The sequence below is a fragment of the Olea europaea genome, chromosome 1 (genome assembly GCF_002742605.1).
Source record: "Olea europaea var. sylvestris chromosome 1, O_europaea_v1, whole genome shotgun sequence".
Taxonomy (NCBI): domain Eukaryota; kingdom Viridiplantae; phylum Streptophyta; class Magnoliopsida; order Lamiales; family Oleaceae; genus Olea; species Olea europaea.
In genome coordinates, this window is record NC_036237.1 from 1,301,216 (window position 1) to 1,314,477 (window position 13,262).

General features: G+C 30.8%; 1 protein-coding gene across 1 annotated transcript; it reads left to right on the forward strand.

The window, feature by feature from the left end:
• Nucleotides 1-3,403: 3,403 nt before the first annotated feature.
• Nucleotides 3,404-4,859, forward strand: LOC111408822 (RING-H2 finger protein ATL46-like). The gene has a single exon (XM_023038641.1). The coding sequence runs from the start codon at nt 3,484-3,486 to the stop codon at nt 4,489-4,491; it is 1,008 nt and encodes a 335-aa protein (XP_022894409.1). The 5' UTR covers nt 3,404-3,483; the 3' UTR covers nt 4,492-4,859.
• The last annotated feature ends 8,403 nt before the right edge of the window (nt 4,860-13,262 follow it).

Sequence of the window (13,262 nt, forward strand, 5' to 3'; positions counted from 1 at the left end):
ATATACTCTTTGGAAAAAAAAAAAAAAAAAAAAAGAATTCATGTGTATTAACCCAATAGAATTTTTTTTCTCCTCTTGACTTCGTTGCTGCCATCACCAAAGATAATATATGCCAATCAATACAAAATTAAAGATAAGATTATTATAATATAAAAATATTGAGGATATAGCTGTTAAATAAGTAAATGCAATGACCTTTAGCCCCTCTTGGATAGAAATTAAAATTAAAATTTTAGCAGATTTTGATAAAAATTGATGAAATATGAAATTGAAAAGTTTTTTGGATCGTATGAAACGTATGGTTAAAATTAATAATTGACTTTGACTTATATTTTAATAATTTTTTTTTTTTTATGTTGCCAAAAGAGGGCATAATGTAATTAAATGTCGCTTTTAGCCCCCGTTGGGCCCTCATTTTTGGTAATGAAAATAGGTGAAATGGTGTTTTTTTTGGAAAAATGAGTAGTTGAAAAAGAAGAAATTTTTTTTGATTTTACGTATAATATTATTTTAAGAAAGATTGCGTAATTGAAAATATGAGAGAAAAAAATAGAATGTAGGGGAATGTAATTTAATGACGACTAAACGGGGGCTTAATAAAAAATGGTGGTGTAAATATATTTATCCAAAAAATCAATATTTTATTAAAAAGATTACTATACTCCCAATCCAACTTCTTATTAGGTAGGAAGGCTAAAAAAAAAAAATTGTTGGAGAAGTTTTTGTTTCTTGGACTCGAATTTGGGATCGACACCCATTTCTAAGGAAAAATGAATTTTAAAATAATAAATTGATGGAAAATGTGTGAATGAAAATTTTTTAATTTATGCGTAATATTATTTTAATGAAAAATATATTATTAAAAAAAAAAGAATAAAAATTTACTTTGAGAAAAATAGGAATCAAACCTGACTTAAAACAAGGGCTTATTCAAATGGGCGTAGAAAAAGGAAAAGTGGGGAATTTATTTGACAGTCCAAAAACGATGTCGTTAATTTGTTTTCAGTAGTCACTGGTCCGCTGCACAAGAAAAACAACACTTTTATTTTTTAACCTAGATTTTGCCAAAATCAATTAACCACTTATTTCTGTCGAGTATCATCTCTGTAAGTTGAATCTTTTCCTAAATCAGGTTTTATACTGAAATTTTTGCTTTCTGATGGAATGCATTTCATCATATGTACAAAATCCACATACATACGCACACATATATCTAAGGTATATGATTAATTATTTTAATGTGGTATTTGAGTTAGACAATTGGAATGGCGGCTGAACAACCAAAAGAGGCGACTGAGGACGCAAAGATCGATCTATTCGAAGATGATGACGAGTTTGAGGAGTTTGAAATTGGTCAAGGTAAATCATTTATGCATTTATTATTATTATTTTTTTAACCATTATCTGTTATTTTATATAGAATTTTGAGTCTTTGACATTGTATTAAAGTATAGTTGTCTATATACGATTTTTCTTTGAATGTCATCTGTGGATTGAATCAAGCGAAAGGAATATAATCTTTTAATTGAACTATTCTCTTAAAATTATGTATGTTAATACTTTTTTTTACCAAACAGTTTGTTTTGAATGTGTATTAATAGTCTACTTTCGTCCTGGGATCCTCTCGTCTTCCACTGTCTATTCTTGCAGATTGGTCTTGATGCAATATTCCAATACAATTATCTTCATTGTGATCTGCCTTTTTGTAAAAATTCATTGCCTGAACATATGGAAGCTGATTCCTCGACTGAAATACTCTTTTCTTGTCTCTACATATTGCAAACTTGCTTGTACTTAACTTTTTTAGGTGAAAAATAAAATAAAATAGTAAAATCTTGTTGGGATTGATCAACATGGTTGTCGGCTGGATTGGCATGAAACCATCTTTCTTATGAGTGCAATGTCGTATTGTGAAGTATTCATGCCAATCCACCATCCCTCTATACTATATTTTTGGTGGGGTCTAGATGGACAGTAATGAGCAAGCATGTTCGGTCATTAAATTTACTTTTAAATGATTATAGAGAACAAAATAATGCTTTCAATGTCATTTCGTAGGACAATAAAATAAATGACATCAATCATTACGACTAATTAAGCCTTATTCCCAATAACGGCAATGTCCCTAGTGTTTCAATAATTGTTTTTGATTCTTTCAGGCAATGTAAGTTGCATGAATCAAGCTAGTTTATTGGAGTTGCCGATCTTATTTGCTATTTTATTCCAAGCATTCTTAATTCTTATGAGCTATTCGACTTAGGCACTTCTATCGGTTCGATGCACGATTTGATTCTTGGCTTTGGTTGTGTCCATATGGACAGGCTTCATACTGGAGCAATATACTTGATTAATAAAATATTCAGCATTTGGTTTTGTTTTAAATTAGGAATGAGAAAATTGGGTCGCACTTGAAAGACTATAGATTACATCAATTCATGCTAAAACAAAGAGGCAGAGCTTAACTCACAATGTAGCTATTGAGTTAATAATAGATTTTCAATTTGTCATGATTCGCAATGTAGTTGTGATGAGGACATCTCCTTTGGACTACTTTCCAGTTTTGTTTTGGGCTTGTATTGTGTTTTGTAATTGGGCTAGTTTAGTATTTTGCTTTGGGCTTGCATTATATATGTAGGTTGGCCCAAGCCCTTTTTATATTTTGTATTTTTTATATATATTCAGCCCTTTGTGTAAGTGGGGGATAGATTGGATGAATGAAATGATATTTGAGTGTTAAACACTTTCTCTCCCTCCCTTCCTCTTCTCTCCTCCTCCTTCTCTGGTTGTCTATCCTGCTCCTTCTGCTGGTTCCTTTAGTTTTCTTATTTTCTACTTCTATCTTTGAGCTACATCAAAGTGTATCAGAGTCAAAACCTGGTTTCTTTCATCAAGTTTCTTGTTAACTGTTGCTGGAACATCTGCAGGCAAAACTGGGAATTATTAATGTCTTTCTCCACCTCTTCCCATAAATCGTAAGAGTCATATTCATCCACCAGTAAACCTTAATGTTATATGAACTTTTGTAATATTCCCAAACTGCTAGACGCAGCTCTTAACTCCAACCACATCCTAGCTCGCCACCGCCTTCTCTACACCTGTTTAAACCACTGCAACACCACGCTCTCAATAGCTCCCTACCAATATTCACACTATTAGCCTAACCAAATCCACAACACAGTGACCAAATTTCCATCTAACATAATATACGACCTAACGCGAAATTACAGCAACCAGAAATTGAGCCAATTCTTTTCCGAACTCGGACCACTCATGACAACCAGGAGCACCCACCCCATGACAGCAAGGAATCAATTCCATCGGCACCCGTAATCCACTAATTGACTACCTAACACCTTTCCAATCTCCAGCAACATATATACACAAATCCAACCGTCTAGTATGTTCTAAGGGTTGGGGGGTTCGCCATTGGTTACGGAAAATTATTTGAAGCAGTTCTATTTCCTGAGAACAAATTTCTCATCAATGAGCCGAATTAGCCCAATAATTCTGTTGGTTATAGTAATTCTATCAGTTGTGTTCTTCATATTTGGTCTGCTACAATTTCTTATTAGATGCCTCATGAAAAGGCCATCCTTTTCATCAATTTCTCAATCCAATAGAGTCCCAGAAACATCTGGTTCCCGTACTTTTCAAAGGCAGCTGCATCAACTCTTTCATCTACACGATTCTGGCCTCGATCAAGCTCTGATTGATGCTCTACCAGTCTTCTACTATAAGGATATTGCGGGATTGAAGGAGCCATTTGATTGTGCTGTTTGTTTATGCGAATTCTCGGATTTTGACAAGCTCAAATTTATTCCAAATTGTGGCCATGCTTTTCATATGCATTGTATAGAAACTTGGCTTTTGTCAAACTCAACGTGTCCTTTGTGTAGAGGTCTCATTAACCCTGAACTTCTTCCGGGACATCGTGTGTTTAATTTTAACGAGTCGATGGAACAATGGAATCGTGAATATGCTGATGGTGAGAACGGGACATTTTCATGTCAAAACCAGGGAATGTTGCAAGAAAATGAAGGTGAATTGAGGGTGTTTTCTGTTAGGCTTGGTAAGTTCAGAAGCCCGGATGGAGGTCGTGAAAGAGATGGAATTCAAAGTGAGATCAGTAGCAGCAATCTGGATGCGAGGAGATGTTATTCTCTGGGCGCATTTCAGTACATAGTCGGTGATTTGGATCTGCGAATAACTCTGTCCAGTGAAAATAGAAACAAAGTGAGAAATCCTTTTTTCGACTCTGATGGTAATACTACTAGTCGTGTGGAAACAAGACATGACGATGGGAAATGTGTACCCAATGCTGCTAGAGATGAACGGAAGATTAATGTTAGGACAAGAGGTGATAGTTTCTCCTTCTCCAAGATTTGGCTATGGCCCAAAAAAGACACATTCATAGGTTTTTCAGAATCAAATGTTGGTGTAAGTTCTTCTAGCATTGGAATGCCTGTTACTAACAGAAGTAATGCAGTATGAACTGTTATCTATTTCAGTTAGGGCACGGTCGGCCTTGCATTATTGGAAAGGACAATTGACATGATCCGATAGTATAAAGAACTGATTTTAACGTCTTTTTCTTCCTTAATACTGTCAAGTGTCAAGTACCATCCAATCTACTTGGCCAAACATACTGTTACAGTGAATTTTTTGAGACACACTCCAATGTAAAATCCTACAAATGGGTCTCGGGGCAAATGAGGCCAAAGGTACGTATGCTAAGTGAACCAAGAAGTTATGAGTTAGAGTCGAAATCCCTTTTTCACTACTTAAATTCGCTTATGCAATGTAACACATTATGGAAACATTATATTAAATTAGAGAATATGCATTTTACGTTTATTTTACGCCTTTTGTTGTTGCCTAATTTGTACTTGGTTTTGACAAGCTTATATTATTTAGAGGTTCTATATGTCTATATTTTATTTTCAAGTTAAAAGTCTGTTTGGTCACAAATATTTATGTGTTGGTTCCTATTTAGTCACTCATAATTTTTTCTAATTTCATTTATCACCTAACTTTATAGACATGAATGAGTTTTTAAAAATGTCACATGCGTTAACTTACATAACTGATGGTTGCGTACACTGAATCAATACTTCTGATTCAGAATCGAACTTTAGCCCAATTTGATTTTTATGGCTTAAAAAGTCATTTTTTATATGTGCAACATAAAAATATGAAAAATTAGTCTAATCCTAACTCCGTCACTGTTTTGGTTGATTTAATGTCATATTCAATTATTGTGAACATAAATAACGATAGAGTAAAAGGCCTACTTTTGATTTTATTTTTGATAGAAGAGTTTTTGAAAAAAGTTATCTTTCTTTTTGTTTGAAAATTAATGTTTAAAATAACTTTTTAATCTAAAAGTGGTTTTAGAAGATGCCACATTGATCTAATATATTCTAAAAGCTCTTTTAACGGGACCTCTAAAAGCTCTTTTAAAGGGAAAAAATACTTTTATAAAATTAGTCAAATGGATACAAAAGCAGTTTTTGAATCTCAACAGTTCCGTTTGCTTTTCAGAAAATCATGTCAAACGGACCCTAAGTGCGGGTTGTATTATGTTTTCAACATCTTCAAGTGTAAGCTTCTTAAAAGTGTTGACAATTGATTTCAACTAATAATTTTGGTTTGAGGGCTAAGGAACTAATGATCTCGATCTTGATTTGTGGCTTAATTTGGTCCATGTCTACCAACCTTTTTGACTAATCTCTTAGCAATTTGTTCCTCTGTTTGAGGTGCAAGTGTGGATGGACAATTGGTGACATAATTATGATGTATAATGGAATTAGATGAGGATCTCATTCTTAATGATTGGAATAGCCACTTCCAAAATGACAAGGCGATAAACCCATTATTTTTTATGGTAACAGTCCCCAACTTATTTCGTTTGGCAGAATTCTATCTGGGAAAAGCCATTTGTATCTGCACATCATCTTTGACATCATTCGAATTGATAATATCTGATTGGTGAAAAAATTGTTTATTTTTTTAAACATCCAATAGTGTGGTGTCGAGTGGTATAATGTGAAAAATAACGTAACATGTGATGCACGTATAGCATGATTGATTCTATTTAACCTTCTGATTTTGAATCATTCTTTGTATAACGTAAATCTTTTCCTTCTATGGAACTATGTGGTGGTTAATTGACACCACGGTTTCTTCGAATTTCGTCGTGCTCTAATTGCATTAAAGGTTCTTAAAGTTTACTTAGACGTTCTTATGTTTTCATCACATTTTTACCTTTAACATTTCCTTAATGAGCATATTTCATTTGTAATGAGAGTTTCCATCCAAAATTATGCTAAGAGAACGTTAAAAGACTTATTTGCTCTTTATATTTCGATTAAACAAAAAAAAAATAATAAATAGTACAATTATGTATTTGCCTCGTATTTTAAAGTTCATTAACATAACCTTTGAAAGGGAAAATTTCATAAGAGTTTAAATATCATACATTTCAAAATTTAAAAAAAAAAAAGTTTCAAATTTCAAAAATTATATTGTTATTAAAATTTATTTATGATTAAATTAAGTAATTATTATTTTATTAATTAAATATATTTATGTCATAGATCTATATAATTTGTCATGAATTAACGATTTTATTGATCACTTATTATTTTTTGGTCACAAATCAAAAATTTTATGTCACAAATTATTTTATGGTCATAGTTCAAAAATTTTATAAGTCACAATTTGTTCATTGGTCACAAATTGAAAATTTATAAGTTACGATTTATTTATTGATCACAAATCACAAATATTACAAGTCACAACTTATTATACAGTCACAAATTATTAAATTACTGGTCACAGATTAACAATTTTTTAAGTCACACATTATTTTTTTGTCACAATTTATATTTTTTATTGGTCATATTATTTATTGATCACAGTTGACCAAATAATTTGTGACCACCACCAACCTTGCGACCATTATCTCATCACCGCCACCACCACTTTAACAAATCAATCCACCGCAGAAAACACCACCACATCGTCAACGCCAGTTCCACCACCAACAAAAAAATTATTACAGTAATCGCGACCGTCACAACAACAAATCGAACCCAAATTTCATTGATCTCCTGTTAATCTAGTGCCACCTACATTGCCTACATTATGACCACCACCATCAATGCCAAGCTATGACTACCAAAAACTACCATTAATTACTCGCCACCGTGACAGCATCGCAAAATAAATCCAAAATCAGAAGCGACAACCACTACAACGACCACCACCGAAGCCAATGTCACCAACAAATCAAATCCAAAATTACTAGCATCCCACAACCGCCATCATTACTCCACCTCACCGTCACTGTCGTCGCCATCCCAAATCGCTGACGCAGATCCACAAACACTCTAAAACTGATACCAATGGCACACTTGAACCAACACCACACCCAAACCACCACAGCAGCACACCCAAACCACCATGCCAACAACGATGATTTTAGATTTTAGAAACTTCCAAAATCGATACCGACACAGATCTGCAAAGCCTTGCAGTGATGATTGGAGCACGGTGTCGTACAGCCTTGCGTTGAAGAGGCGACGGAGAAGGGAGGAAGAGGAAGGAGAGGCGTGATGAGAGAGAGTTACGGGTTTGGTGGGTAGTGGGTAAGGTTTTGATATTTTCCTAATTTTATTAGTTTATCTAGATAATTAATATAAAAAAAAAATTGATTTTTGAAATGTGAAACTTCCATCCTGATTTTAGAATGTTGAATTTTTAAAGTATGGTTTGATATAATTTCCACCTTTTGAAAATCGTCACTCGAAGGCATAGGATGGGGAGGCAGGGGTTGGGCTTTAGCCCCCTGCCCCCAAGCCAATTTAATCTTTAGTTTAAAACAAATATTTGTTCTTTGGAAAAAAAATTGAGGAAATTAGGCCCATTACCCCCTAAAAAATGATCAATTAGAATAATACACTTATAACCCGTAAATAATACGTTTAAAATACCCCCAAATCATTTCGAAATCATCCAACTAGTAGAGAACTCCAAAATTCTTGCTGAGAAACTCTCACCCATGAGCTGCTTCAACCAATGAACCCCTAAATCCCAAAAGCCCCCAAATCAAGACCCATGAAATCATAAAACTTTGGTGATTGTGCTTCTGAATTTTATTGATGAAGAGATTGGTGGAAAAAATAAATTCCTCTTGTTCACATCAGGTCTACTCACTTCACATTTATTGAAGAAAATTATTTGACATTGAAGTTCGTAGATAGATAAATCTTTTCATGTTCTATTCATTCTTATGCGTATTCTTTTTCTTTTCTTTTTTTAAATAGGCTAAAAAGTTCAAAACCAAATCAATAACTTTTTCTTTTTAAGTTTGAAAATATGAATTAAATTAAAACCATATGACACATATTGTGTTCTCGGATAGGTTTCTTGAATCTAAATCATAGGTTTATATAACATTCCATGTTTCTATATGTTGCCTTTTATGCATGATTTTGTGTGAACCGCCTCTTTGTCACGTAAAAAGGGGATTGCAATGGGACGCCTTCTCTTGGTGCCAAAATTTGTGCTAGATGTGGATTATTGAGGTTTCCTAATTAGTTTTTAGGTATAATTTAAATATTTACAACAATACCATACATTATGGTCTGGAATTGACTGTGGGTGGTTCATTGTTACCTTTTTGTCAATATATATTTTTTAGCAGCAAATTATTATGCAATAATTGACTATGCTCTCCAATTGTTTGCATTATCTTTTTATATAGGTAATTTTTCCCTATAAATTCTGTTACAAAAGTAATTTATTGTATACACCGGTCATTTGACAAAAGGTGCCTAAATTCTTACTGGATGTGTATAAGAGGACGAATAGCATGATTTCTCCCTTCCTCTTGGAGCTTCAGTCCGAAGGGAGGTATATCAATTGTTTTCTTGATAGGACGGGAGGTAATTTTTCTTTATAGTATTGTAGCATATGTAAAATCCTTGACTTTTTTAGAAAATTTTGCCTCTGCTTCGTTTCTGTAACTTTAATGTTTATTGTTAAAAATTTTCTGCTTAGATAAATTAAATTATCTCATTTTTGTCTAATGTTGCTGCCTTACTGCCTTAATCACTATTCGAAATGGAGTGATGTATCATTCTCGAGTAATACTTGAACTGAAAACATGATGTAGAGATAAAGTAAACGATTTTTTTATTAACTTATTTTTTTCTTGTAAAAACTCGGTCAATTGGAGCTATTTTGAATTCAATATTCTTTTTTCAAATTTCTATCATTTTTTTGAATTTTTATCATTTTTTTGTGTTTGTTGCTTTTTCAATCATATTCTTGATTTCTATAACTTTTTTAGTGACTTGTATGTCATTTTTCAATAAAAAGGTGACGCTTAACATTTGATTTCTATGCCTCCTCACTTTTTTTGAATGTGTAATTTTTTTAAAAAAAATTTGTGTCACTTTTTAAATTCGTCACTTTTTTGAATTTTTGAAACTTTTTTCTCACTTTTTTGAATTTTTGTCACTTTTTTTAAGTGTTTTTCACTTCTTTCAATCGTCTTTTTGAAATTTCTATCACTTTTTTTAGTAACAAGCATCACTTTTTAATAAAAAGTGACATTGTATGTAATTTTTTAAATAAAAAATTATATTAAACTTTTAAAAGTGACATTGTGTCACTTTTTCTTAAAAAAAGTGACATCGTGTCACTTTTTAATTTTACACAATATTTTTTACTTTTAAAAAACTTTTCATATAATAGCTCTAATTTTAAAGATATTTTTGTAAGTTGTCCAAAAAAAATTCCTGTGTACCTGCCCCCAAGCCCATTTAATCTTTAGAGTATGTACTATATATACTCTTTGGAAAAAAAAAAAAAAAAAAAGAATTCTTGTGTATTAACCCAATAGAATTTTTTTTTTCTCCTCCTGACTTCGTTGCTGCCATCACCAAAGATAATATATGCCAATCAATACAAAATTAAAGATAAGATTATTATAATATAAAAATATTGAGGATATAGCTGTTAAATAAGTAAATGCAATGACCTTTAGCCCCTCTTGGATAGAAACTAAAATCAAAATTTTAGCAGATTTTGATAAAAATTGATGAAATATGAAATTGAAAAGTTTTTTGGATCGTATGAAATGTATGGTTAAAATTAATAATTGACTTTGACTTATATTTTAATAAGTTTTTTTTTATGTTACCAAAAGAGGGCATAATGTAATTAAATGTCGCTTTTAGCCCCCGTTTGGCCCCCATCTTTGGTAATGAAAATAGGTGAAATAGTGTTTTTTTTGAAAAAATGAGTAGTTGAAAAAGAAGGAAAATTTTTCGATTTTACGTATAATATTATTTTAAGAAAGATTGTGTGGTTGAAAATAGGAGAAAAAAAAAAGAATGTAATTTAATGACAACTAAAGGGGGCTTAATAAAAAATGGTGGTGTAAATATATTTATCCAAAAAATCAATATTTTATTAAAAAGATTACTATACTCCCAATCCAACTTCTTATTAGGTAGGAAGGCTAAAAAAAAAAATTGTTGGAGAAGTTTTTGTTTCTTGGACTCGAATTTGGGATCGACACTCATTTCTAAGGAAAAATGAATTTTAGAATAATAAATTGATGAAAAATGTGTGAAAGAAAAATTTTTGATTTATGCGTAATATTATTTTAATAAAAAATATATTATTAAAAAAATGAATAAAAATTTACTTTGATAAAAATGGGAATCAAACCTGGCTTAAAACAAGGGCTTATTCAAATGGGGGTAGAAAAAGGAAAAGTGGGGAATTTATGGGAAATACATCAAAATAGTCTAAATAAAAGGAGGATTTTCCAAATTAGACTAAGAAATAAAAACATTTCCAAAATAACCTTCAAACAACTATCCTTCCAAAAATACCCCTTATAGAGAAATTGCAACCAAAGCCACTACAATGTATAAAAACTTTCAAAAAGGTCCTCAAGAAAATATAAACCAAAAATCTTTAATTAATATAAATCTAAATATTATAGAAAATTTTATTGACCTTAGAAATGCAACAAAAAGTGAATTAAATTATTTAGAAGAAGAACTTAAAGGATTCTTTGTAGAATATTTAGATCCAAAATTAAAAAATAAAAATGTTTCTATAAATAATAATATAATTAAAACAGAAAATGATATATATAAATTAATTCCTAATCTGAGAAGAAGAATTAAAGAATTAAATAAAATTATTAAGGAAAAAGTATTAATAAAAAATAGTGAATTTTATAAATTTTATTGCGACATTTTAGATACTTATGAAGATTTTAATTGGCTCAAAAATATTAACCCCTCCGCTGCTCATTCCGATCAAATGGTATCAGAGCCATGTTACGAACCAAAAATTATGATGAATATAGTAGATGAAGAAAATATAATTGAAGAATTTTTGAAAAAAGTTGAAAAACATAAAAAACCTAGTTATCCTTATTTACCTAAGAATACCACAAATGAAAATTTTGGGGATATACATAAAAGATTAGAGAATTTAGAACATAATCTGCAAATAGGAAATGCCCTCTTAGATAAAAACCTTAGAGGAAAAGATATGATTATAATTAATCCACCCCAAGATTTTAGAATAACACAAAATAAAGGAAAAAAGCATGAAGAAAAACAATATATGATTACAGATGTAGAAGAATTAGAACAAAAATTCTTAGAATCTACAGGAGAAGAGTATGAAGAATATAAAAAACAGTTAGAAGAATTAACTGAAAAAATGAAAAATATAAAAATGAATACTAATCCATCTTCAAGTCATGATATAAAAGTAGAATTTAGTAGTGATGAAGAACAAGATTATCCTTATGGTACTACAATACCACTTAAAGATGGTCTTAATCAATATAGAAAAACACAGAAAAGATACACTGGAAATGTAAGAAAACAATCCATAAAAGAGATAAATCCAATGAAATCTTATAATGAACCAATCCATACAACAGGAATATGGTTAGATTTAGACTGTGTAGATAAAAATAAAGCTATTGAAACATGAGTAAAAAGTACAGATCTAGCTATATAATTTAATAAATGGGAAACATATACAGCTTATGGATTTATAGAACATACATTCAGAGGAATTGTTTCTGAATGGTGGAGAAAGTTACCAGAAATTATTAAAGGAAGGATAAAATATGGAACAAGTAGAACTGAGGTATTAGATAATAGAAATACTTTAAATGAACAAAACATACAGGAAATATTAAAGAGATTTGAAAAGATCTTAAGAACAGAATTTCTAGGAGATAGGTATGCTTCTAATGAAGAAGAAAGAAAACAAGATGAATATAACCAAGGAATGATCTTAATGGAAAATTTAAAGATATGTGATATGTGTGAGTTAGAAAGATATACATGTAAATTTGAAGAAATATACTATATACTTAATCAAGGAGATTATCAGGAAAATAAACCTATCCTAAGATCTTATTTTACCAAGTTACCATTCCCATGGGGAATTAAGTTACTGAAAGAATATGAGAAAATATTACCTTTAGGAAAAGAGGAAGGAGTTGAAATAGATAGTCTAGAAAGTAGAATTGAATTTACAAGAAGAATGATAGGAATATGGTGCAGAGAAGCACTAGAAAATAAGAAAGCTTATAAAATAAGAAAAAATTCATTATGTTGTTATAAAGATAATGGCCAAGTTGAACAATTTGGATGCCATAAGAAAAAATATAAACCATATAAGAAATAAAAAAGGAAATTCAAAAACTATAAAAAATTCAATAAAAGGAATTTTAAACCACATAAAAAATATTTCAAGAAAAGAAATTGGAATAAGAAATTTAAACCAAGAAACATTAAAAAATGTAGATATTTTATTTGTAATGAAGAAGGACACATTGCCCCTCAATGTCCTAAAAAGAAAGATAGACAAAATATAAAAACTCTTAGAATTTATGAAAAATTCCAAGAAGATAGTGATATAAAACCAATTGAATATTTTGAAGATTTAAACAGTGAATGTAGTAGTATTTATGAATTAGATACATCTTCATCAGAAGAAGATTATGAGGAGATAGTATACATGAACCAGGAGATACAACAATCAGAAATAGAAATAGAGACAACTGAAGAAGTTGAAGATTCTATAGAAGGCATTAATCAGGAAATAACTTTTGATATTAAAAAATATGCAGGAATCACTAAAAAGATATTAGATCTGCAAGAAAAAGATGTATTTCATCAAGGATTCTTAGGAATTTTACCAAAGGC

Bases quoted from the DNA above. Each gene is read 5' to 3' on its own strand.
- LOC111408822 (XM_023038641.1), top strand. From the start codon at position 3,484: ATGAGCCGAATTAGCCCAATAATTCTGTTGGTTATAGTAATTCTATCA.